General features: G+C 40.9%; 1 protein-coding gene and 1 non-coding gene across 3 annotated transcripts; one reads left to right on the plus strand and one right to left on the minus strand.

The window, feature by feature from the left end:
• On the minus strand, positions 1 to 27,622 carry CNOT9 (CCR4-NOT transcription complex subunit 9). Of its 2 annotated transcripts, none has more exons than XM_008145163.3 (8): positions 27,247 to 27,620; positions 13,764 to 13,943; positions 12,291 to 12,406; positions 10,804 to 10,913; positions 6,306 to 6,415; positions 4,134 to 4,232; positions 3,844 to 3,935; positions 1 to 2,296 (listed from the first exon to the last, which is right to left on the minus strand). In XM_008145163.3, exons 1-8 carry the CDS (start codon positions 27,268 to 27,270, stop codon positions 2,128 to 2,130), a joined length of 900 nt encoding a protein of 299 aa, XP_008143385.1. In that variant the 5' UTR covers positions 27,271 to 27,620; the 3' UTR covers positions 1 to 2,127. The 2 variants fall into 2 exon arrangements, with proteins under 2 accessions (XP_008143385.1, XP_028006800.1); XM_028150999.2 differs by lacking the exon at positions 1 to 2,296 and adding an exon at positions 2,867 to 2,947 and having other exon boundaries at positions 27,247 to 27,622.
• LOC114232878 (small nucleolar RNA SNORA79) lies at positions 20,800 to 20,913 on the plus strand. The gene has a single exon (XR_003618991.2). It is a non-coding gene; the product is annotated as a small nucleolar RNA SNORA79 (small nucleolar RNA).
• Positions 27,623 to 27,800: the final 178 nt, after the last annotated feature.

Raw genomic sequence — 27,800 nt, forward strand, 5'->3', positions numbered from 1 at the left:
TTTAAAGGAAAAATTATTTTTATAAAAACAGAGCATGTTTTATTTCAATCCTGTTGAAGAAATGCAAGGGATGAAAAACACAGAATGAGGGGAGGGGTCTCTTTATACACACGACATCAGGATTAACTACAAGGAATAATACCCATTTCCATCCCCCCACCCCTTGCAACTCCTATATGGGGCCCAAGGACAGCTGAGAATAGATGGAACAAGAATTAAGACACTATTGGCACAGTAATAGAGCCAATGCACCGAAAGATGGAGAAATAATTTCTCAGGGAGCAAGGGCCTGAACCTCAGCTGTTTCCCAGTGGAGGGGGATGAGAACACTTTGGCTCAGCAGGAAGATGGTTGGCAAAAATTAGGGTTACCCTAGCTGGACTCTCCAGATACAAACTATGGGCTGAAGGGAGTCAAGATGTTTATCCAGTCCATTCTTCTTCTCTGTTCCTCCAAGACCTCTTCTCTTCAGGCTTGAGATTATTGAGCTAGTTTGGTCCTCCTCTTCAGTTTGGAAGGCAGGGGAATAAGTGCTTATCCTACTCTTCCTACATCTAGGCTAGTCAATTACAATTTTCTTGGCTCTAAAGAGACAAAAGTCAACTAACAAGGCTGGCTCCCTTAGTGAAAGTCGGCTTGAAAGAGCCCTTGTATTGGCAAAACTGCCTCTGCAAAGACTTCTCTGAACTTGCCCTTTATGGACTAAACTTGTTCAGACACCTTCAATTGTGTGAGATGTGAACAGAATATACTTGGTCTCTCTCTAGAGTTGGATTAACAATCCCATCTTTCAATGGAGATGGGGATGAGAGAGAGCGAGCAGGTGTTGGTAGGAGGAAGGATTGGGACAAAGCAAGGCAGTTTACACTGGATTGTGAGTAGAGTTACCTAAAGCTCCACAGAAGGAAGTGGGGTGCTCTAACACAATATGAACAGTGAAAAAAATTTTAGTGGCAACCCTGTAATTCCCATAGATCAAAAGGGAATGTGTAAAAAAGAAAGAAAAGACTGAATGGACTGAGATAGTGGACTCAGCCATCTATCTTAAATCTGAATAAAATGAACTCAATTTGGCTAATACTGCTTCAAGTACAATCACAAAGACAGATGGAGCTGCAGAAATTCACACTAAAACAAAGAATGGGATCAAGTAGCCTATCATCTTAATTCCAGGCACCTCCCTTTAAAAAAGTCTTCCAGGAAAGATCTTGAAGGACTTGAATAGGTGAGAACTACTGCTTCCCTCAACATAATAACCTTCCAGGACAGCCTGATGAATTAAGACATCTGTTTTAAGTTTAATTGGAGGAAATGAGATTTGGAATAGTTAGCAGCTGAAGCCAAAAATGAGGTTAAGGTCCCGGTGGCATCCAGACTGAGGGTAGAAGACTGGGAAAGGGAAGGGAAATAGGTGGTTGGGTTCCTGCTGTCCTTTGGCATTATCCCTTTCCCCTGCCTCCCTTTCTTCCCAACAGTTCATGAAGCTATTGGCCTGCTGGAGGGGGTGTTATGCCCAGACCAATGTTTTATTGAGCTTATGCAGCTAACAGATTGTAAACACTGCCAATTGACAAAGTTTGCTGAATATTACAGCTTGTGTCCACTAAACACACCTCTCTCTCTGAGATTTAAAGAAACAAACAGATACCAAAGTAAACAAATACTGAGAGAGAGAATGAAGAGACACATCTTGAGTCTTCCAGGAAGGCAAAATGAAAAAAAACACAAACACCACATGGCTTGGTCCCAGGCGTTCACCATGCCTAGAGTGCCGCTGCTATCACCATTGTCTCCTCTCCCTGTCAGTGGCTAGGTAGAGGTGGGGAGAAGGATCTTGGGCATGCTGCAAATACAGCATTTGCTGGTGTTGACTCTCTCCTGGGGCTGTGGTGGCCGACTGCTATCAGGAACCCATTTTCCTGGGAGTAGCAGAGGAAGCCCATGTCTTCAAAACAGCCTGAGATGGCAGCTCATACACCTCAGCTGGAGTACCTTGCCTTCTTTCTCCAGTGCAGTTCCGCATTGAGGCTGTCTATTCCCAGTCGGCAATAAAACCTGAGCTGTTTTCTTCGAAGGTTCCCCTTCCCTTCCCAACGTGTGGGAGTTGTGGGAGGGGATAGGAGAGGATTATTGAGGAGGGAGGGGGATACCCCGGGGATCGGTGACCTGGCCTTCTTGCAGGTTCTTCACCAGCTGTGCAAGCCAGCGTTTCGTGGTGGTGTCATCTTTTAGCACCTGGGCAAAGGTTGTGTCCTTCAGTTGGTCAGGGAGGCACTGCCTCAGTGCTTCACGTGCCCTACATCAGAAACAAACAAACCAACCAGGGAGACCAACAAATAAACCCACATTTGAGGGACAGGGAAGAGCCCCTTACTTATACATAAATATACAGAATTCTAGAATCTATGGCTCTGTCAAGTTACTGTAAGAAGCCATTAACATTCTTTAAAGCTTATATGAGGTATAGGCTCAGACATCTCCAGAATCCGTAGCCTGCAGATTTTCACAATGATGCCCCAATATAGAATTTCATGACAAAGGAAAATGGAATGAAATGGTATAATAGTTTACTTCAATTCAAACTGCTTTCTGATTTATTACAGTAAATATTGCCAATATGCTCCTATCAGAAATATATGGGTTATAATGAAACATTTCCAAAATCAGTACGCTAACAAGGAATATGACCTGATTCATAGTATGACAATAAACTTGAATTCTAATATAAATTTGTTTCTTTCCAAAAATTGCTTCAGTTTTATAGTTAAAACCCTTAATAAGAGATAAGCAATAAAAACAAAACTATGGTAGCAAAATTATCAGACGAACTTTTACATGCTTTATTTTTTTTTTTAAAGCTGACCAGCAGAAAGTCAAATCTGAAAACCTCAAAAAGGTTTAACTACAGGGGTGGGCAAAAGTAGGTTAAATTACCAGACATCGTTACCTAAAAGATAAATTGTAAGTCAGGATACAAAATAATAACAATAATAAGAAGACTAATAATACAAAATAAATAACAATACAAACAATAAACTATTTTGCATATTCACAACTATAAACCTATTTTTGCTCACCCCTGTATAAGGCAGTTTCATTTTAAGCAAAGTTACGACTCTGTACAAGTACAGTTTTAAATAAATATAGTCAAGCTTCGGTGAAAATAGGAACCACTAAGGAACAGGACAAAATGGTCAAATAAGTAGTTAGGGCTTGAATAACCTCAGTGGCAAGAGTTCACATTAAATCAAGTAATTCCCATTCCTAGGAACACAGAAATCACCCCATTATGTGGTTTAGCAGAATCTGTGCAAGTGGCTTTCAGCATGAATTATGGATTTATAAAGCAAAAGGTCAAATATTTCTAAAATGCATTATACCTACAATATATGATTTCTGGCAGAAAGATTATAAACATAGGGAGATGAAATAATTAGCTCAAGAACTTTACAGGAATCAGGGAGAGAAATGAAAATACATCACGAGCCCTCTGGGCCCTGTTCCTTTCTTAAGATATGTGAAAATATTATCTTTCTGACCACCTAGAGTAGCAACAGAAAGCTCAAATCACAGAAGTAATGTATCCTAAGGTTCCCAGGGAACTATCTGAACTCTGGAATTTTAGAGTAGGGTACAGAGTTATAATGGGGAAATAAAATTCTGACGTTTTTTAAAAATTTAGCACTTCAGATTTTAAAAGGAATTAATCAAGTTCTGCCTCAGATAAACTAAATATAGTTATACCCCTTCCCTGCACTAAAGATATAGAAGCTATGCCATGAGATGAAGCAACCATTCACCAGTTTATTTTCCTAAAGTCCTATAAATTCTGTAAATGTTTACCTGGGATTATCTGAGAGTCGAAGGTAACATCTTACTACATGCTTCAGCAGACGGGCGGAAGGTTCTTTGGATAACTGCAGGACCATCTTACCCTGTTTCTCCCAAAAATGGGGTGTGTAGGAAAAAAACCACAAAACAAAATAATCAAGAGATGAGATTTTGCAAGAATGATTATACAAGGCTCCAGGGTTATTTCTAGTTGGAATACTGAAGTTGCTCAGTGTCAATTGCAAAGGGACTAAGCTGTGTGGTCAGAAGTAGTTGCAAAAAGGGTGGATAAAGGAACTCACCAAAATCATGGCAACATGGGAGAAACGCTCATATGTCTGACATATATAAGCTAAACCGGTGTCATCTAAGAGGATCTTCTGAAGGATGAATGTGGCAACCTGGAGTAAAACAAAATTAAAGAGTCCAAAACATTACTCAGATTTGTCTTCCAACAGTCTATTCAATCTCCCAGAAATAACCATGAATCAGAAAATGAAGCAGAGACCCTTGCATTACATACATCTTACTTGATGAGATATACATAGTAAAAAAAAAAAAATAACTATTACAGTATTGAATACTTATTATCTGTCAGAATTTTTCCTAAAGATATAAAACATGCCTTATTTTATTTTCACAACCTACCTATGAGGTAGGTACCATTGTTATTCTCATTTTACATACACAAAAGAACAGATTCTAGATAATTATCAGATTCTTAAAAAGTAGAAACTTTCTGTTACTGAAAACCTAGTACGTATCAGGTATAATTGATAATCAATAACTTGCCAGGTTATGGTCGCAAGTGACAAAGCTATTAAGGTGCAGAACTGAGATCCCAAACTAGTTTCAATACAGAGCCTCTTTTCTTATCCATGGGCCAAGACAAGATGATTTTAGAGATGCAGCTATGCCTCATCTTTTCCAAATGAAGGCTTTTCCTATCCTTAAAAGACCTTTAAAAAATAAGATTTTTAAGTCTCCCCTCAAAAATTGTTCCAACAATAGTAAAGAATATCCCCAACTTAAGCTCATTAACTCTTACATAGAAGGAATTTAAAAAATACTAGTTTAATTCAAGTTAGTTATTCCAATGATTCTCTTCTTTGCCTGCTCATCAGAATCAACTGTGGGAATTAGTTTATTTTACTATTTTACTGGGATATAACATTGTGGTTAGCTAATAATGGTTTCCAAAGATATCCAGGTCCTAATCAGCGAACTCTGTGAATGCTATATAATATGGCAAAAGGAACTTGATAGATGTGATTTAGGATCTTGGGGGAGGGCGGGGGAGATTACTCATCCTGGATTATCGAGGTATGTCCTAAATGTAATCACAAGTATTTTTTGTTTGTTTGTTTTTGGTGGTTTTCTTTTTTTGTTTGTTTGTTTTTTTAATATATTTTATTGATTTTTTACAGAGAGGAAGAGAGAGGGATAGAGTTAGAAACATCGATCAGCTACCTCTTGCACACCCCCTACTGGGGATGTGCCCGAAACCAAGGTACATGCCCTTGACCGGAATCGAACCCGGGACCCTTGAGTCTGCAGGCCAACGCTCTATCCACTGAGCCAAACCGGTTTTGGCTGGTTTTTTTTTTTTTTTTAAGGGAGAGGGGGAGAGAAAGAGAAACATCGATGTAAGTGCAACCCATAGATCAGCTGCCTCCTGCTTACTCCTTACCAGAGACTGAACTTGCAACTGGGGCATTGTGTTGTGCCCTGACCAGGAATCAAACTGGCAACCTTTCAGTTCATGGGATGACACCCAACCAACTGAGCCACACCAGCCAGGGCATCACAAGTGCTGTTACAAGAGGGAGGCAGAGGGAGATTCAACCACATGGGAGAAGGCAATGTGATAGAAGCAGAGAGAGATTTTAACATGCTCTACTGCTGGCTTTGAAGATGGAGGAGGGATGCATGAGTCAAGGCATGCAATTCCTGAAGATGGAAAAGGTAAGGAAAGGGACTCTCCCTTAGAGCCTCCAGAAAGAACGTTGCCCTGCTGACACCCTGACTTTCACTTGGTGAAACTGATTTACGATTTCTGGCTTCCAGATCTATAAGAGAATAAATTTGTGTTATTTTAAGCCACCAAACTTGTTGCAATTTGTTATGGCAGCAATAGCAAAGTAATACAAACATATACAATAAAAAGTGTACCAAGTGCACTAATCGTGCACTAATCTTAAGTGCATGGGCCAGGGCTAATTACTATACTGTTTATTTTGTGAGTATAATACAATTTATCCTTTATAAGTAAAACTGCTACAAACATTCTTGTACATGTGTTGATGTGTATGAGAGCTCATTTCTTTTGTGTATATTCCTGAGAGTGGGACTGCTGGATCATGGAATAGGCTTATGTTTATAGTGGATACTGCCAAATAGCTTTCCAAAATAGTTATCCTATACACCATAAAGAGCCAACACAATGTAGAATCCATTAAGTTAAAAGCACATACTGTTTTAGAAAGTTCACTTCCAGATTCCATAATGCGCAAACACAAAGGGATAATTTCTGTTGTCAATAAAAAATTGATTACTTCCTGCTCGTCTGTTTTCACCAGAGCCCCTAAAAAAATATGAACAAAAGTATTTCAGTTGTTAGGATTTCCAATAAAAATGAACTCTTTACTGTTTATCCAAGCTAGTTGTGGAACTTAAATAACACAGAACACAAACTGTGGTTTATATGTCAGAACATCAGTTGTACCCATGTTTAAAAGAGAAGCACAGATTGACTGCTATCAGTCAGCTCTAAAAGATCAGGAACCAAGTTTGGTCCATCACAGAGTTAGCAGCAGTGTAGCCATCTAAATCATTATTTTTATCACTCTTGGTAGACAATCATATGATAATGTCACCATCTATTCTTCATTTATTTTAGGTAAGAGAATTCTACATCAGTATTAAAGCACATTACCAGATAGCAAAAAAAATGGTGTCAGTCTGAATCCTATTTCACAATGCACATAAATAAATATTACTTCTCGATTATTAATTGCCCCTCTTTCCTCAAAGAGCACAAACATTTGGATATCCAAACAAAAAACACACATACCCCTAGATTCTAATCCTGGTTCCATAATAGTTTACACTTAAGTTTGATAAAGGTACTTTCCCTTTGTAGGCCTGTTTCTTTATCTAAATATAATAGTTGAAACAAATGATTTCTAAAATACTATTATTCTGTTGTCTCTAAACTAACACCATTGACCAGGTGACTGACACAATTCAGTGGTTTTATTTACATTCTGTATAGAGAAGCAGAAACCCATGAAACAACTGAGTTCTGTATACTTGGTTAACCATCAGCATGATGTTCCTCTTTAGCTTCTACCAGTTGAAATTTCAAGCCTTTCCCCCACCCTGACTTATTTGTGGAGTTCCAATTCTTGCCTTTTGCATTTTCCATCTCAGAAAAGAAGTCGAGGTTGATAAAAAGAAAATCTTACTTCTCTTGCTCCTTTTTCTTATTCAAAAAATATATTTTATTGATTTTTTACAGAGAGGAAGGGAGCGGAATAGAGTTAGAAACATCGATGAGAGAGAAACATCAATCAGCTGCCTCCTGCACACCTCCTACTGGGATGTGCCCGCAACCAAGGTACATGCCCTTGACCAGAATCAAACCTGGGACCTTTCAGTCTGCAGGCCAGTGCTCTATCCACTGAGCCAAACCGGTTAGGGCTCTTGCTCCTTTTTCTTGTTTCTTAAAGTGATTGCTTAAGATATTTAATTAAAGACCTCTCTGCTTTTCTAGTATAAGAATTTAGTGCTACAAATTTCCTTCTAAGCCCTGCTTTAGTTGCATTGTACAAATTTTGATATGTTTTATTTATTCAGTTTCAAGTGTTTCCTAATTTCTTTTATGCATCGTTTCATTTATATTCAAACTTGCCTGATGACTCTTGAACTACATTATAGTGAAACCTCGATTTTGCGGACCTCAACTTAACGAATTTGGGATTTAATGGACAAATTTCCGGGACGTATGTCATACGTGAAAATTAACATCCTGTTAATTTTAAAATGCTTTTAACCAAAATTTGCTTATACTTAAATTAACAGGTTATTTTTTGTTATTAGTTCACTGTTATTTTGTTGTTGTTAATCCTCACCAGAGGATATTTTTCCCATTGCTTTTTCAGAGAGAGAGTGGAAGGAAAGGAATGAGAAAGGGGGGAATGAGGGGGAGGAAGGGAAGGAGGGAAAGAGGAAGAGAGTGAGAAACATCAATGTGAGACAGACACTTTGACTGGTTGCTTCCCATATATACTCTGACAGGTGGTGGGGAGCAAACCTGAAACCCAGGTACGTGCCCTTGACCAAGAATCAAACCCAAGATCCTTGGGAGGGCAGGCCGATGCTGTAACTACACACTGGCCAAGGCAATTCACTGTTATTTATTTACTTTTTGTCTTTATTAATTTCAGAGAGGAAGGGAGAGAAAGACATAGAAACATCAGTGATGAGAGGAAATCATTGATTGGCTTGCCTCCTGTATGATCCCCGACTGGGGATCGAGCCCTGACCGGAATCAAACCGTGACCTCCTAGTTTATAGGTCAACATTTAACCATTAATCGACACCAGCTGGGCAATTCACTGTTATTTTTGACAAATTTTAGGGAATAAGCCGTATGTTAGAAAAAAATAGTAATTTCGCCAACATAAATAAATACATCTACAATTATAGTCTACATATTTAAATCTAAGAGTTACCCCATGTAAACAATGTTCAATGAATGACTAGTATGTGATCATACCACATCACGCTTGGTAATTGGTTCTTTGTTGTGTGGCATGACTTTCTGCAGCAGTTTTAACTCGTGTGGAGGCTGTTCCGATGTGTGCTAAGCCATGCTCCAGCTGTGTGCATTTGTTTACTTGCAGTGACTGGTGAATACACACATTTACTAGACTAATTCAGTATAAATTTAAAATTACTGTTATACATCTAGAAATATTTTTTTGTAAAATTAAACTTCTCAAACAATTACTTAATTTTAATTCCATAAACAGTTCTATGTGAGTAAAAATAGGTAAACTATTTGTCAACTTTTTAACATACGCATCTGGAAAACCTACTTTATGATATAACGAACTTTCAGCTTTAACGGACACCACCTCACTCAAATTAGTCTGTTATATCAAGGTTTTACTGTATAAGCAAAAAATTTAGGTCCAAATGTTCACCTTCAATTGACTTGGAGAAACTGAGTTTCAGAAAAGATATGCAACCGTGAACAATTGGCTTAATATTGTCCAAGTATTTTATTCATCCTTCACTGTTATATTTACCCTACCATCTCATAAATATACCATCCAACATCAACAGTAAAAAAACACACAATAGAAATAGGATGATTTAAATCAGATTTAAAATATAAATGTTTTCTTTTGGCTAAAATCATGTTATCTTAAATCCTACATGAAAAAATTATATAGCTTAAAAGCAGAAAAGAATATATTGGAAAAAAGTTGCTAATTAGAGTACCACTTAGAAAATGTAAAAAACAATAACATTCATCTGAAGTATATGAAGTAATAGTTACTCCTTAAAAGCATAATAAAATGTCCCAGAAATATGTTTTAGAAATACCAAACTTTTCAATTATACTTCCTGATTCATGGTTTATAACCATAGGCATGTGAACACAGGTTGAACATAAAAATAACCTAATAAAACAAAGTTTGAATAATCAATGTCCTTATAGTTTGATTGGTATGTAAGCAAAAACTAGTAGAAGACGCTAAAAACAGAAAGGGTAATTGAGAAAGAAACCTTCTTGTGTTTACATTTCACAAATCCAAAAGTAGTTCTTTACTACCCAGGAGGCTGAGATCTGAAATAGCTATATATTACTAGTGGCCCAGTGCATGAAATTCGTGGACAGGGTGTGTGTGTGTCCCTCAGCCCAGCCTGCACCCTCTCCAATCTGGGACATCCCTCTTGCAATTGGGGACCTGCTGGCTCCTAACCGCTAACCTGCCTGCCTGCCTCCAACTGCCTCCCACGCCAGCCTTCTCGCCCCCAACTGCCCCGCCCTGTCGGCCTGCTCACCCCCTATGACCCTCCCCCCACCCCGCCACCAGCCTGATCACCCCCAACTGTCCTCCCCTCCTGGCCAGATTGTCCCTAACCGCTTCTGCCTTGGCCCTGCCACCATGGCTTTGTCTGGAGGATGTCTGGAAGGTCTCTCAGTCTAATTAGCATATTACCCTTTTATTAGTATAGATAGGAGATATATTATTTTCTTGAGTAAAATGTATTTTAGATACATTTCCCATAGTAAATGTATATGGAAGCATTAACTCAAGCATGCAAAAATTTAACTAGGTGAAATAGAAGGTAAACTCTTTGAGTTAAGGGAAAACAGGTTAGAAGTGAGAAAGAAAGACAAAACAAAACAACAAACTCAAATTCTTATTTCTAGAATTATACTTTTTACTTGTTGACTGAAGTTCTTGTTCTTTACTCTCCCAATTCCAGCAAATGTTTCTACATATACACTGAATTTAATCCCAAATGTTGGGCCTTATTTTTTTTTTAAATATATTTTATTGATTTTTTACAGAGAGAAGGGAGAGGGATAGAGAGTTAGAAACATCAATGAGAGAGAAACATGAATCAGCTGCCTCCTGCACACCCCCCACTGGGGATGTGCCCACAACCAAGGCACATGCCCTTAACCAGAATCGAACCTGGGACCCTTCAGTCCGCAGGCTGACACTCTATCCACTGAGCCAAACCGGTTAGGGCATATTGAGCCTTATTAACAACACCCAGAATGGTACTTGAGAAGAGCCATCATGGTCGATACTCATTACTAAAAACATTCTAAATCTCAAAGACAAAAACAATTAGTGAACTAGAAAACATTGGACAAAGCACTCAAGTTAAGACCACTATTATAAATCAGGACTTCACACTTGCAGAACAACCTTTATTACTCACCAATAACTCCAAGACTGGTTAGCCGAAGATATTCGAAGGGACGTGTTTTGCTGACAGTGTGCAAAAAGGGGTACAAAAAAAGTGGAATGTGTGCTGCAAGAAATGCTGACCTGAGAGAAATAAAAGAACCATTCAGAGCCCAGAATTAATTTCTAAGGATTATAAACATTCAAATTTCCAGATGGCTAATTCTATAAGGTCTTTAACATTGACTGACCAAGGAATCTTTAGGAAAGACTGTTATTGGTCTTTCGTCTAGACCAGTGGTTCTCAATGGGGGACATGTGGCAACGTCTGAAGATATTTTTGGTTGTCACAACTGAGGTGGTGCTGTTGGCATCCAGTAGACAGAGGCCAGGGAGGCTGCTGAACATCCTACAATACACAGGACAGCCCTCTCCCCTCCCCATTTCCTCTCCTCCCACCACAGACACTTATCCAGCTCAAAACATCAATGTTGTCAAGATTTAAAAACCCTAGTCTAGGCCAATGGTTAAGAGAATACATGATTTTTCCTCTTAACAGCACCAAGTACTTTAAGAATATCTAACTGCAGATTTTAAAAAACTAGACCATAAAATGCAATCAAGTGCCCAAGGGATTCTCCTAGATGCCTTCTCTCACTTAAGTTATGGCTGAATAACGATATTCACCAGTATAGTCAGACAAAACCTTATAAACCAAGACAACAAAGCAGCCATTTCAGGTTTATTTGCTATGCTTAAATGCATACTCTTCTCTTTTAATTAGAGAAATTCCAGATACACTAAATATTCTAAAAACATTTTAATTTGCAACTTATGTCAGGTAACTAATATGGAATCAATCTATTACTTTATATTATTTATAGTTAAACCTTGTAGAACACCAAAACTTTTAAAAATTTTATATAATTTATTTTTATTGATTTCAGAGAGGGAGAGGGAGATAGAAACATCAATGATGAGAGAGAATCATCAACTGGCTGCCTCCGGCATGCCCCCTACAGGGGATTGAGCCTGCAACCCGGGCATGTACCCTGACCGGGAATCGAACCAGTGACTTATTGATACATGGGTCGACCCTCAAAGAGCCGAGCCACACCAGTCAGGCTAGAGTTTTAGATTTAAAAGATGAAGAATTATGGAGATGGGTGGTAGTGATGATTGAACATTATAAGTATATTTAATAATAATGAACTATACACTTAAAAGTGGTTAAAATGGTAAATTTTATGTTATGTATATTTTACCACACTAAAAAGAGGTTAAAAAAAGTTAATTATAAGAGAACATGTTAAACAATACTATAACTGTCATCATACTAAAATTTAGTGAATAAGAGACCAGAAATTCTTCAGGGTAAAATCAAAAAGAAAATGTGGATCGTGAATATCCATGCCCACATACATGCACCCTACTGCATGCACCTCCTTGTCATCATTCAGAAAAAGTTAAAGATCACATTCAGTACAAACCTTTCCAAACAGATTCATTGAAAGCATTTACCTGGTTTCTGGGTGTGATGCCACACATTGCAGTAATGCCAGAGCATTGCAAACTCTGTTAGATTGGTGTGCTGTTAAGGTGGGTGGGTTGATAGATGGATAAATATTTACGATTTCCTAAAAAATGGAAACCACCAGATGAACAACATGTAATTTGTTATAAAATTAATTCCCATGATATTAAAGCAAAGAACTTAAATATGCTCCTATTCTTTCATCAGAAATATACTTGACTGAGACTATCTGTGATATTTCTACATGTCCCTAGGAAGATAGCTATGGAGTCAACTGTGGTCACTGACTCTTTATATCCTTCATCTGTGGAAGCTTTCACTTGTGAGGAATTCTTACATTTATAATCCCTTTTTTTGTCAACTCCCTGCTTTAAGTTACAGTGATGAGGTAGCTGGCCAGAAAATGTTAGTAAATCAACCACAGTGACTCATAAAGGACCTTGAGTTTAGTCAGGTAGCAACTACAAAAAGAGGAAGATAAGAACATGGGTATATGCAGTGAATATATGTACTCTCTCAAAAGGTGATGATTTGTTGAATATAATTTCATTCATTTTAATTGTAAAACTTTTACATAAAAAAATATTCCAATAAGAAAGATTAGATTCTTGGCTACATGCAATAGGGATAGAATGTGAACTGACTTAACAGATCTGAAAAATTAATGTAAATATTAGGTATTTCATACAATACTTTAAAGGAAAATCATTCCTAGACTATAGCATATCAATTTGTTCCCTACCAATGACCATTTTGGTCAGAAACAAATTTCAATTATTTAATATTTAATGTACAAGTGTACCCACCTTTAATCTTACAACTGTCGTATCTTTTTCTTTTTTAAATATATTTTATTGATTTTTTTACAGAGAGGAAGGGAGAGGGATAGAGTTAGAAACATCAATGAGAGAGAAACATTGATCAGCTGCCTCCTATACACTCTCCACTGGGTATGTGCCCGCAACCAAGGTACATGCCCTTGACTGGAATCGAACCTGGGACCCTTGAGTCTGCAGGCCGACGCTCTATCCACTGAGCCAAACCAGTTAGGGCAGAACTGTCATATCTTTAACATTTTCTTTCCCCAGCATATACCTTGCAGTCTTTACACCTGACTTTCCACCTTTTCGCCACTGTTATGTAGAACTGTCCTGTAGTACTCCTAAAGCTGTGTTTCTCAAAGTGTAGTTGTTAGACCACCTGCATCAGAATCACCTGAGAGCAGGGGAGGTGCATATTAAAAATACAGATTTTAATCTCAGACTAAATAAACCAAATATATTGGGTAGGATCCAAAAATCTGCATTTTAACAAGCACCTTAGACTTTTTTACAAGATTCTTGCAAATGCCAACATTTAGAGACTTATCCTACTAAAGTTTTCAAAATCATTTGGGCAAAGTGAGAGAGTTACAAGTGTAATAAACAGGACTGAACTACAGCTCATGGATATATACCCACCTGTAAAAGTGCTGCAATAGTACCAAACGAATGCCACAGCATGGGTGCAAGGTCAGGAACAGATTCTCGCTTCTTACTTAACTCCAGCAAAGCATTTTCCCTTGTCTCAGGACTGGACAGCTCATTGATCCACTGATAGATTTTTTCTCTATCCACTTGAGCCAGTGCAGTAGGCACAGGCTTCAAGTGAAAACAAGAAAGTAAACAAGTGAGTTTCATTAGAATCAAACCAAATCTTACTCTACAGTAGTGGTTTAGAGTGAATATACTTTTCATAAATACCCAGGGAGCTTTTCTAAATATCCACACTTGATATAAACGAAGTGAATTTGTAAAATCTAAATTGCACACACACTTTAATGATTCCGTGTTTAGGGATTTATCCCATAGTTGGGCTGTACTGAAGACATACCAAGATATTTACTGTCGCACTGTTTTAAAAGCAGAAAACTTAAAATAACAAGTATCTATCCTTAAGGAACTGGTTAAAAATGTATGGGTATATCTTTATATAGAATACTATGTAGTCTTTAAAAAAGAGACACTGTACCTCTGTATCTGCTGATACTGAATAAAAAGCCAGAAACAACAAAAAAGAGTGTAGAACGGCATAGTATATGCTTCCATTAACATACACATACATTCTTACATATTTACATGTAACATTTCTAAAAGGACACATAAGAAATCGTTAACAGTAGTTACCTCTAAGTTTGTAATCTATATGGGGAGACTTACTTTTCATTGTATACAATAAAACCTTTTGCATAAGCTTTTTTGTATCATGTACTTATAATATTTTTTTTGTTTTTATTGTGTGTTTTTTTAAGAGAGAGGAAGGAAGAGGGATAGAGATAAAAACATTGATGAGAGATAAACACCATTGATCAGCTGCCTCCTGCATGCCCCTTACTGGGAATTGAGCCCACAACCTGGGTATGTGCCCTGACCTGTTGGTTCCTGGGTCGACACTCAACCACCGAGCAACACTGGCTGGGTTGTAATAGTTTTTGAAAGAAAAAAGTTACACCCATGCCACCCATTGCTGTTCTTCTCCAATAATTCCAGCATCCCTTCTGTGAAGAAGAAAACTGATGTAATTTGGAAGAGCTCTTCCTTCTAATGATTCTCCCCTTTGAGAATCATTTGTTAGATACTCAAGTAGGAATTATATAAAAACTTAATAGAACATGCTTTCATTATTGTGCTAAAGAATCACAATATTCCCCCCAAATTGAGGATATCCATAATTCTTCACACTTGTCAAATAGCCTTATGACCTAGTTAAGTCCCTTAATTGTTCTTATCTGGAAAATAAGATGGCAGACTAGAAAAATGATTACTGTTGCTGTTTCGAAAGTCCTAGCAAATTTATGTTCATCTCTGTCCCTATGTCCAATATTTTCTCATATAATTCCTCCCAAACCATGACAAAGAAAAAGTTGGGTAGCTAGAAAGAAAGGCTCTACACTTACAGATGAGAACATTATACTCAAAGGAATAAACCTGCTTAATTCACACAAGTATGAAGGTGCACATTCCAATGCTTTCTTGAACAGTATTACATGGCTTCTCATAGTACCTTAATGTGATAGAATGTTGACCCACCCATCGTACAGATGGAAAGATGAGGAACAAAAAGGACAACTGTTTTTGTTGAAGAACAGACTGAAGTCTCAGATGAACTTTGAGGCTTATTCACATTTACTCTACCCAGCTGAACAATCGCATTCTATAAATGGAAGCTTGATTATAAGCTTTTAGCTTAATGTTTATCATTTCACTTGCTTGACAATGTACCACAAGGTATTCTGCTAAATGAACTGAAACTCCATGCAGCTTAAGTCTTCTTTAAATGCCTAGAGCAGTGATTTTCAACCTTTTTCATCTCATGGCACACATAAATAATTACTAAAATTCTGTGGCACACCAAAATAAGATATATACTAGAGGCCCGGTGCACAAAATTTGTGCACGGGGATGGGGGGGTGGCCCTCAGCCTGGCCTGCACCCTCTCCAATCTGGGACCCCTTGAAGGATGTCCTACTGCCGGTTTACAGAGATTGGGCCTAAACCGGCAATCGGACATCCCTCTGACAATCTAGGACTGCTGGCTCCTAACTGCTCACCTGCCTGCCTGTCAGCCTGATCACCCCTAACCACTCTGCCTGCCGGCCTGCTCACCCCCAAATGCCCCCCGCTGCCAGCCTGATCACCCCCAACTGCCCCCCCTGCTGGCCTGCTCACTCCCCCACTGTCCTGATCACCTCCAACTGACTCCCACTGACGGCCTGCTCGCCCCCAACTGGCCCCCCTGCTGGTCTGCTTACCCCCACCAGCCCCACCCCCCACCAGCCTGATCACCCACAACTGCTGTCCCATCCTGGCCTGATCACCCACAACTACCCTCACCTCTTGGCCTCTAACCGCCTCTACCTCGGCCCCGCAACCATTGCTTTGTCCAGAAGAACATCTGGAAGGTCTCCTGAAAGGTCTTCCAGTCTAATTAGCATATTACCCTTTTATTAGTATAGATTTGTTGATCTGACAAAAAAATTTTAAAAAGGTGTAATTTTGATTCACTCACACCAGACAACTATTGTTGTATTGGCTGTTGTCATTTTTTTTTTAATTTAACCATCTAAGGGAAAATAGGTTAGTGCCCCTGACTAAATAGTCAGGTATTGCATGTTTTAAAATTTCTTGTGGCACACCAGTTGAAAATTGTTGTCTTAGAGTAATCTGTTAAAAGTTGTTTTTGACTCCCAGCAGTGATACTTCTCAAGGAAACACAGGCTCCTATAGTAACAATATAATGTAGAAACAATAGGGTAGCTTCTCCCCTCTCTACAGCAAAAACAGAATTGTCCAAGCACTTGTGCTTAAAGTATTACATCACCTTAAAAGCTCAGTGGAAACAAGGGCTAAAATTTTAGCTTTGGGTTTCCTGCCCAGTCTCTTGAATGACCCACAATCCAGTAACTTAGGGGCTTCAAAGATGCTACTCTAGCAATATAGTATCTACCCTGATTAGTCATTGCTCATTCTGGTCAACTCTCCCCAAAATCCTGTCACCCAGACACTACTGTCAATAAACTCCATTACCCCAACCAAAGCCAGCCTGTGACTTGTACTCAGCACCCCTATACCCCATTCCACCCTAGGGCGCCCTAGGTGAACAACATCCATTAGCATATCATTGCTTCTCAACACCACCCCCATCCCCACACATTAATTTACTAGAGGACCAGTACATGAAATTCATGCACGGGGGGTGATGGTGGGGGGGGGGGAGGGGGCAGGGGTGTCCCTCAGCCCAGCCTGCACCCTCTCCAATCTGGGACCCCTCGAGAGATGTCCGACTGCCCGTTTAGGCTCAATCCCGGTAGGATCTGGCCTAAACGGGCAGTCAAACATCCCTCTCACAATCCAGGACTGCTGGCTCCCAACTGCTCACCTGCATGCCTTCCTGATTGCCCCTAACCGCTTCTGTCTGCCAGCCTGATCACCCCCTAACCACTCCCCTGCCAGCCTGATTGATGCCTAATTGCTCCCCTGCCAGCCTGATTGCCCCTAACTGCCCTCCCCTGCTGGCCTGGTAACCCCTAACTGCCCTCCCCTGAAGGCCTGGTCCCCCCTAACTGCCCTCCCCTGCAGGCCTAGTCCCCCACAACTGCCCTCCCCTGCAGGCCTGGTCCCCCCCAACTGCTCTCCCCTGCAGGCCTGGGTTCCCCCCAACTTCCCTTCCCTGCAGGCCCAGTCATCTCCAACTTCCCTCTTCTGCCGGCCTGGTCACCCCCCAACTGCTCTCCCCTGCTGGCCTGATTGTCCTCCCCTGAAGGCCTGGTGCCTCCCAAATGCCCTCCCATGCTGGCATCTTATGGCAGCCATCTTGTGTGTTAGAGTGATGGTCAATTTGCATATTACTCTTTTATTAGATAGGCTATTTCCAGAGCAGACCTGACTCCAATTAGATGAATGGTATTGGCACCCTGGGAGGCCAATGCCTTGTATCTATCTGCTTGGGTCCCTAGGGCTATGACCACCTGCTACCAGCAAAACTCCAACTTTTGAGACTATTTGTGGGAGCTGCAGCCTCCCTGAGAATTTGGTACTAAGAGAGCTAGGGATGTCAGCTGGGTGGTACTGTGGCCTTCTCAGGCATTAACTTGGAGCTGTGGATTTTGTAGACCATTCTAGCAATGGGAAGGCAGTGAAAGCAGTTTGATACCAGGAAATATCTGGGGTAGGGGCCCTCCTTTTCATCATCCCTACTGAATTTTGCCCCCAGTTTAATAGGAGGCATTAGTTTAAATCCCACAACTTATTTGTTATGGGATGAATATAATCATTTCTTAAAATATAAAGGGAGCTAACATAAACAGTGCTTATTCTGACAGGCATTGTCCTAAATAAATATGTATCATCACCACCTGCATTTTATAGATGAGAAACCGAGAAGCACTTACTTAAAACTTAAGTGGCAAGCCAAGATTTGAATACAGGTGGTCTGGCAAGACTCTTACCTGCTTTGCTAATGCTGCTTCTCACCTGCCTGAAAGATTAGGTCTGATCTAACGATGAGTTTCTAAAAAACTACTTCCTGTGTTTATTTCCTAGACAATAGAGATATGGAATACATAAAAATCTCAAACTAAAATTAAAAAGTTATTACTATTAGTTCAGCAGAATCTGAAAACAATCAACACCATGAACAGTGTCATTGATGTTAAGAAAAATTCTCTACTTGTTGAGATTATAAGGAACTTAATAACCATCATTTTAACGCCAGTCAGTGAAATCATTTGACACAGACCAGTGGTCGGCAAACTCATTGGTTAACAGAGCCAAAAATCAACAGTACAACGATTGAAATTTCTTTTGAGAGCCAAATTTTTTCAACTTAAACTTCTTCTAATGCCACTTCTTCAAAATAGACTGCCCAGGCTGTGGTATTTTGTGGAAGAGCCATACTTAAGGGGCCAAAGAGCTGCATGTGGCTCGCGAGCCGCAGTTTGCCGATCACGGACATAGACCATCGACCCTCAGACTAAAGGGTCCTGGGGTCATCGTACTTCAGTTGCAGACTCAATCCCTGGCCCAGGTCCAGGGGTGTGTGGAGGCAACCACTGATGTTTCTCTCTGTCTCTCCCTCCTCTCTTCCACTCTCTCTAAAAATCAATGGAAAAATATCCTCGGGTGAGGATTAACAAAATAAAAAAAATAGTAGCATTCTAACAGGTATGATGTGATACCTCATTGTGGTTTTAATTTGCATTTCCCTAATATTAATGATTTTGAACATCTTTTCATGTGTCTGTTGACCCTCTGTATAGCTTCCTCGAACAATGTCTATTCAGTTTATCTACCTATTTTTATTTACTTATGAGGATATTTTTCCATTGATCTTCAGAGAGAGTAGAAGGGAGAGGAAGAGACAGAGAGACACATCGATGTAAGAGACACATAGATTGGTTGCCTCCTGCATGTACCCAGACCAGGGCTGGGAACCTGCAACCAAGGCAAGTGTCCTTGACCGGAACTGAACCCGGGACCCTTCAGTCCATGGGCTGAGACTCTATCCACTGAGCCAAAATGGCTAGGGACATCTACCCATTTTTTTAATCAGTTGTTTCTCTTGTTGAGTTGTAGGGGTTCTTTATATATATTTTGGATATTAACCCCTTATCATAAATATCATTTGCAAGTAATATCTTCTCCTATTCAGTTGGTTGCCTTTTTGTTCTGTTCATGGTTCCTTTGATGTGCAGAGGCTTTTTAATTTTTTGTTTTGCTTCCCTTGCCTTTCTAGTCAAGTTCACAAAAACGGATGTCCAAAAGCTTAATGCCTATGTTTTCTTCTATGTATTTCATTGTTTCAGGTCTTACATTCAAATCTTGAATCCACTTTGGGTTAGTTTTTGTGAATGGTGTAAAATTGTGGTCTAGTTTCATTTTTTGATCTTGATAGTAAAACCCAAAATGTATCTTTCTTTCTGAATCCCAAAGATCATTTAGGTATACCTCTCACAAAATTTTTAAAATCTGAAAATTGATGTCTTCTTAACAGTGGGAAGTGAAAGAGGGGGATGAGGGAAGAGAGGGAATTGTACTTTTTAAAAAGCATGGTTTCACTTAGTAATCACAACAATGTGGTTATTATCCTCATTTTACAAATGATGAAACTATGAGTAAATGATGGTGGGCAGATTTCCTCCTCTTCCCATTCTCTATTTAAAGATCACATCTAAAGATTTATAATTCCTGCCCTAACCGGTTTGGCTCAGTGGATAGAGCATCGGCCTGGGACTCAAGGGTCCCAGGTTCGATTCCGATCAAGGGCATGTACCTTGGTTGCGGGCACATCCCCAGTAGGAGGTGTGCAAGAGGCAGCTGATCGATGTTTCTCTCTCATCGATGTTTCTAACTCTCTATCCCTCTTCCTTCCTCTCTGTAAAAAAATCAATAAAATATATATTAAAAAAAAAATAAATAAAGATTTACACTATCCAGTGGCAGATAAACAAAATAATCTGACTTACCTAACAAACACATTAAGAATGATAGGACACTACCACAAACACAGAGATGAACATTTCTTGAATCAAATAAAATCTATGGATCTTTTCCTTAGAAAAAAACATAACTGCAAATTGTTTTGCACATGATTTGTTTTCCACAAAATTTACACATAATTTCAGAGAACTCATAGATAGCACCCCAACCTGTCATTAACCCAGGATTAAGAACCTGTTTATCGCCCTGGCTGATTTGGCTCAGTGGACAAAGCATTGGTCTGCAGACTGAGGGGTCCAGGGTTCGATTCCCATCAGGGGCACATGCCCAGGTTGTGGGCTCGATCCCCAGTGGGGGATGTGTAGGGGGCAGCCGAGCAATGATTCTCTCTCATCTTTGATGTTTCTACCTCTCTCTCCCTCTCCTTTCCTCTCTGAAATCAATGGAAATATATTTGAAAAACAAAAACATGGTCCATCCTTTATATATATATAAAAAAATAATAACCTGGTTATCAAGTTAAAGAATACACTTTAGTTCATCATATATCTAAGCTGACTGTCTTCACTCAGAGCACCATGGGATGGGTTGGCTGTCCATTAGTGCCTTCTGATTTTTGCAGAGTCAAACAATAAAAAAAAAAAAAAAAAAAAAAAAAAGAATAGAAAAGACCTTGATTTGCAAGTAACTACACAAGTATGAAAGTGGAATGCACACTGGACTAGAAGCCAGAACTGTCTTCAAAATACTCTTTTGCCATTTCTAGAATCGTGTCCTTTACTTTTCCAAGCCTCAGTTTTATCATTGATAAAATGAGGGAACTATATTCAACTAGAGGACCAGTGCACGAAAATCATGCACTGGGGCTGGGGGGGTGGGGTGGGCGGAGGAGAGCCCCTCAGCCCGGCCTGTGCCCTCTTGCAGTCTGGGAGCCCTTGGGGGATGTCCGACTGATGGCTTAGGCCCGCTCGGGTGCTGCCGTGGAGGCAGGAGAGGCTCCCACCACCACCGTTGCGCTCACCAGCCGTGAGCCTGGCTTCTGGTTGAGTGGTGCTCCCCCTGTGGGAATGCACTAACCAACAGGGGGCAGCTCCTGCATTAAGTGTCTGCCCCCTGCTGGTCAGTACGCATCATAGCAACCAGTCGTTCCACAGTTTGGTCAATTTGCATATTAGCCTTTTATTATATAGGATTACCAAAGTCTCAATCAGTTATAAAATCTTAGAAATTATTTAGTTTAAAGTAAGAACCTAATCTAAGTGGCCCTTTAAAAATAATATTTTTTAGTTATAATTTGCATACAATAAAACTTTTCAGTATTTGAGAAATCTATACACCCGAATAACCATCACCACAATCAAGATACAGACCACTTCAATTATCACCCCTCAAAGTTTTCTAGTATCCCTTTCAATAAATCCCACCTCATCCAGCCCTAGGTCACCAGAAAGCAGAAAGATATGCTTTCTGCTGCTATATATTAGGTCTGCCTTTTCTAGAAACTATTTATAGAAGGTAACATTTATTAAACATACTATGTGCCAGTCAGTCACTATGGATCACCTCCCTTTATTCTCAAAATTCTAACAGGAAACGGTTTCAGGGAGGTTTAACACATTCAAATTTGCACAGTGAGTGTATGGCAGAATTAGTCTACTTCTCTCTAGAATCAGTAAATCCTAACTGATTTATAGAATTGAAATCACAAATATCCTTCCAAATTGAAGAAAATGTTTCTCAAAAACACAATATAGAACTTTAAGTTTAATATTCTATTATATATAATACAGCTCACTAACAGTTGGATTTGGCTAAACAGTAAGTTCAATTACATATCTAGAAACATAAAGTCATGAGAGTCTGATTTGGACTATTATCTTCAAAGATTAGAAACAGAACCTATTGGATATAACTGTGTCTTTAGTTATATACTCAATGTCAATGGTTCTTTCCTTTTAATAGATGTGTGAAAAATATTTGTATTGTCAACATTTACGAGGGAATCACTGTCCTCTTTTATGTTTAAAGATTTGTATAAGGAAAAAGTATTTCAAATAATTTTCTTTCTTTCAACAAAGCTTAACACGGGCAAGAGATTTACCAAAGTGAGTCACCAATGGTTAACGCCAAGTGTTACAAACACAGGTTGTTGTCAGTTGGTTTTCTATCTATGAAAATCTTAACACCTAATATGAAAAGGAAAAAAATATCTAGAACTTAAATAAAAAGACTCACATTTACCCATAAATAAAAATATAACTTAGCCCATATGATTAAAGTTAAAAATTGATAATGATGGCTCTTGTAAACAGAAAATAGACAAACCTATCAATACAATTTTATGTTTAAAATAACTGCTGGTTTTCCTACCAATGAATATGTAACACTATGGAATTGGATTGAAATAGGTATTTCCCCCCCCCTAATTCTGGAGATGACTCAATATGTGGTTTTGGATGTCTACATAATGATAATATTCAAAAAACCTACACTTCTTAAATAATGCCAAAGGGAAATAATGAATTAACTTAATTATCCTATCTTTCTAAAATAAGGGCCAGAATGTTCTTTAAAATACCTTTTTAAAAATGGAAGTGAATAAGCAAAGAGAAATTAGGCAATCTGCTTAAATTCAACAGGAGATATGGGAGGGAGGAGATAGTGCTTGAATTAGATCCTTCAGAGTGCACAATGTTCTTTTTACCTGACAAAACGAAGGGTGTCTTGGAGTCAGCACAGCTTCAACAAAAAGTTACAAAGTAACTAATAATGTTGCCGCTTAGGTGGAAAGTGATGGGAAAAAAAGGCTTATGAATGTTAGAATTGTCAATGGATATCGGTGAGGCAAATTTTAGAAAATGCATACTCAATGCAATGCATCTCCTAAAGGCTTACCTTTGGCTGTTTTAAATCACTAGCATAACATTCATTAAAGAAGACCCACAGTATATGAAGGTTTGTAATTCCACTATTCTAAAGCAACCTGTGAGGTCCATAACAAAGTGATTTGTTACTCTGCAAAGGCAGGAATTGAGTCCCAAGGCTGAATCTGGGAGCAAGTCATTTCACCAGTGAGTGAACCTAGCCAACCACTGAGCACTTTGCTATTCTTATTTAATCTTTAGGTAATCCTGTGTGGTATGTGTGTCCTTGTTTAATAGACTAGAGGCCTGGTGCACGAAATTCATGCACAGGTAGGGTCCCTAGGCCTGGCCTACGATCAGAGCTGACCTGCGGGATGATCGGGGGTCCACGCTGGCACCCGCCTTGGCTGGCCTGGGGCAGTTCCCACATTTAGCACTTGCCCCCTGGTGGTCAGTGCACATCATAGCAACTGGTCGTTCTGGTCGATTTGCATATTAGGAAATTTGTGCACGGGGTGTGGGGGGATGTCCCTCAGCCCAGCCTGCACCCTCTCCAATCTGGGACCCCTCAGAGGATGTCTGACTGCCCACAGGGATCCGGCCTAAACCGGAAATCGGACATCCCTCTCACAATCCGGGACAGATGGCTCCCAACCACTCGCCTGCCTGCCAGCCTGATCACCCCCTAACCACTCCCCTGCCAGTCTGATCGATGCCTAACTGCTCCCCTGCCAGCCCGATTGCCCACAACTGTCCTACCCTGCCAGCCCGATAACCCTCCAATTACCCTCCCCTGCCGGCCCGGTTGCCCCTAACTGCCCTCCCCTGCCGGCCTGGTCTCCCCCAACTACCCTCCCATGCAGGCCTGGTCCCCCCAACTACCCTCCCCTGCTGGCCCGGTCCCCCCAACTACCCTCCCCTGCTGGCCCGGTCCCCCCCAACTGCCCTCCCCTGCAGGCCTGGTTGCCCCTAACTGCCTTCCCCTGGTCGCCCCCAACTGCCCTCCCCTGCAAGCCTGGTTGCCCCCAACTGCCCTTCCTTGCTGGCCTGGTCGCCCCCAACTGCCCTCCCCTGCAGGCCTGGTTCCCCCAAATGCCCTTCCCTGCTGGCCTGATTGCCCACAACTGCCCTCCCCTGCAGGCCATCTTGTGTCCATATGGGGGTGGCCATCTTTGACCACATGGGGGTGGCCACCGTGTGTTGGAGTGATAGTCAATTTGCATATTGTCTCTTTATTATATAGTATGTGAGACAGAAATTATTTTCTATGGTGGCAATAATGAAGAAATTAGAAGTATTCTGTAAAGAATGACAAGTCTAGCCCTAGCTGGTGTGGCTCAGTGGATAGAGCGTTGGCCTGAGGACTGAAGGGTCCCAGGTTCGATTCTGGTCAAGGGTACATGCCCTGGTTGTAGGCTTAATCCCCAGTAGGGGGTGTGCAGGAGGCAGCCAATCAATGATTCTCTCTCATCATTGATGTTTCTATCTCTCTCTCTCTCTCCCTTCCTCTCTGAAATCAATAAAAATATATTTTTAAAAAAGATAAAGGTTAACACAAATGCAAATTTTCATCATTAGGCACAAAGGAAGCATTTTCTCAAGTGGCTTTAGATTATTGCAGACACTATTGCGTGTATTATAATAGCTACTGACAAATACCATTACTGTTCCTTTATCCAGAGCAGCAGAATAATAAGCAGTTTATCTAATGGAAGGCATAAAGAATTGGGAAAGAGGCTACTCAACTTTTCTATGCTGCCACCTCCTGACTAACCAAATATTCTAGTGAATGAGTGGTACAAAGGAACTTGTCAGCACTTTTGTGTGGTCCAAACAGCATAACAGGTGAAAATGTACCTAAAAGTTCAAATTTTAAATAAATGTAAGGTATTGTAAATTTAATTGGAAAAACATTAATTCAGTACAGCCATTAAAGCTGTTTCATTCAGTAATGAAACACAGCTTTAATGGCTGTTCAAAAGAAGCATTAGAGAGCAAATGAAAATAAAAGTGAATAGGTATAGAGTTTGGGGAGGCACAGGAAAAAGAGCAGCTTGGTATCAAAGTGTGGAGAAGACGCTATCAGAATTTGAGAGATGGACAGACAGGCCAACCTTATTAGAATCCCTTATTTAACTTGCCCCTCCCCTACCAGCAGCAACTTCATCTTGACTTGCTTCTTCTAAATTATACATGTATGGGGGAGATAAGAGATCAATCGAAGGACTTGTATGCATGCATATAAGCATAACTAATGGACGCAAAACTCTGGGGGGTGAGGGCAAGTATGGGTGTGGGGTGGTGGTGGGGACAATGGTAAGATATGTACACATATAATACCTTAATTAAAAAAATAAATTAAAAAAAAAGAAAAATAAATAAATTATACATGTAATTTGGGAGAAGAAAAAAGTTGGGAAACTGCAAATGCCTATTGAGACATATAAAAGGTACCTCTCCACTTTGAATTGTTACAAACACTTAGACACATGGTGACTGGAGTCAGAGATGCCACTGGCTCTGGAAATGATGGTTTTCTACAGCCCAATCACACTAAGCTCACTTTTTATATTTAAAGTTAAGGCGATTTTTTGGTTCTCTATTTGGTACTTGTCATTTTGCTTAATAATGCAATTTCCTTATGTTACCCTCTCCTAAATCACTTCACCTTGGTGAAACATTAAAAGTGGGATGGGGCCGAAACCGGTTTGGCTCAGTGGATAAAGGGTCGGCCTGCGGACTCAAGGGTCCCGGGTTCGATTCCGGTCAAGGGCATGTACCTTGGTTGCGGGCACATCCCCAGTTGGGGGTGTGCAAGAGGCAGCTGATCAATGTTTCTAACTCTCTATCCCTCTCTCTTCCTCTCTGTAAAAAAATCAATAAAATACATTTAATAATAATAAAAAAAAAAAGTGGGATGGGCATTTAGAAGAGTGTGCTCAAATTCTATGGTCCTGTTTTCCCATTACGGCTAAGTGCTCTCCGTAGCCACCTTCCTCATTCAGCAAGTATTTGAGCCCTTACTTTATGCCAGGAACAAGGGTAACCATGTAAACAGGACCCACACTATACCTGTCTCTGTCCTCAAGAGGGAGACCGACAAAACAAGGGAATGAATACAAAAATTACAAAGTGGAATCAATGCTGTAAAGGTACTTTAATAAAGAAAAGTTGAGGGTTAAAGAACTACTTTAAAAAGAATGGTAAGGGAAAGCCAATTCTAGGGAGATTTAGGCAGAGACCCGAGAGAAGAGGAGCCGCATGGTGTGTGTGTGTGTACACAAGGGATGGGAGTAGGAGGAGCATTCCAAGAACAGAGATCAGAAAGTGCCCCTCGGAGTGGAAAAGCACACTAGAAGGGATGCAACGGCGGCCAGTGTTACCGGAGCCTACCGAGCAAGTGACATAAAACGAGACTGTAAACGTGGGTAAAGACAAGGGAGGGCTTTGTATGTCATGGCAAGGAGTCTGGATTTTATCTTAATGCAATCGGAAGCCATAGGATTACTTCAGACAGGTGACTTGCAGGCCCCGTTTTTGTCAAAAAACAAACAAACAACAAAACACTACACTGATAAAATGAGATGTGTGGGAAAAGGTTTTAAGCGCAGAGAACCATAAATCAAACAGGAGCCCAGGTCTGAGATTTGCATCGGTAAAGCATGTTGTTTTGAGTTAGCAGCCCTTTCTTTCCCGCTGTGATGTGCCTAGGCAATGAGTTCCGAGAGCCCTGGGCCCTGTCAGATTGCTCACAGAATTCTCCTCAACCCCACCGACGCCCAGCACGCAACTGGCACCCCAAACTGTCGGTCAGCGCAATGAATGGCCTGTCCCGGCCGCGAGACCGGCGCTCCGGGCGCGGGACCAGGCCCCGAGGCCGGAGAAGAACGCGAAACGCCACGCAAGAGGCCACGAGAGCCGGCTGGCGAGGAAAGTGAGAGCGGGCTCCACCACGGCCAAGTCGCGGCGAGGAGGGGGGCTGGGGCCTCGGGGGTAGAGGGCAGGAGGAGCTGGACTCCGGGCTCGACACAGGGACCTAGGAGGAGGCCGAAACGCAGGGCTAGAGAGGTTCTGGGCCTAGGCCGGGCGGCCCAGTCACTTACCGGAGCCGTCGCCAGACTGTGCATGTTGGGAGTGGCAGCCGCTCTACGCCCACCGCCGGACGCTCCCGACCCACGTCCCCACTTCAGCACTCAAGCCGCCAAAGATGATGAACCACCGCAGCCGCCATCTGCCTTTGGCTCGCTCCGCCCCTTCGCAGCCCTATGACCTTTCACCCCTGACCCCTTACAAACAACTTACTCCCGCCTCCTAGCTCTCAGCAAAGTATGTCCTTTGCCTCTTAAGATTCAGGACCTTAAGGACATCTGCCATCTACTTGTCCCCGCTTCCCCGGGCAGGTACCCCGAGAGAGGGGCGTGAACTCCCACCCTACTCCGGAGGCCAGCGAAGGGCGGGAAAAAGTCCTGGAAGGACAAGTAGTGCGCATGCCCCACCAGGCAGACTAAGACGAAACGAGGGGGAGTCGAAAGTGAGTGAAGTGGAATGCGCATGCGTGCTACCATGGGGCGGAGCTACCTCCGCGGACTACACTCGGTGCTGGGGCGGAACGAGGGCGTGGAGGGGCGGAGTTTGCAGGCTTGCGCGCACGCGCCCT

Source organism: Eptesicus fuscus, chromosome 11 (assembly GCF_027574615.1).
Source record: "Eptesicus fuscus isolate TK198812 chromosome 11, DD_ASM_mEF_20220401, whole genome shotgun sequence".
Lineage (NCBI taxonomy): Eukaryota > Metazoa > Chordata > Mammalia > Chiroptera > Vespertilionidae > Eptesicus > Eptesicus fuscus.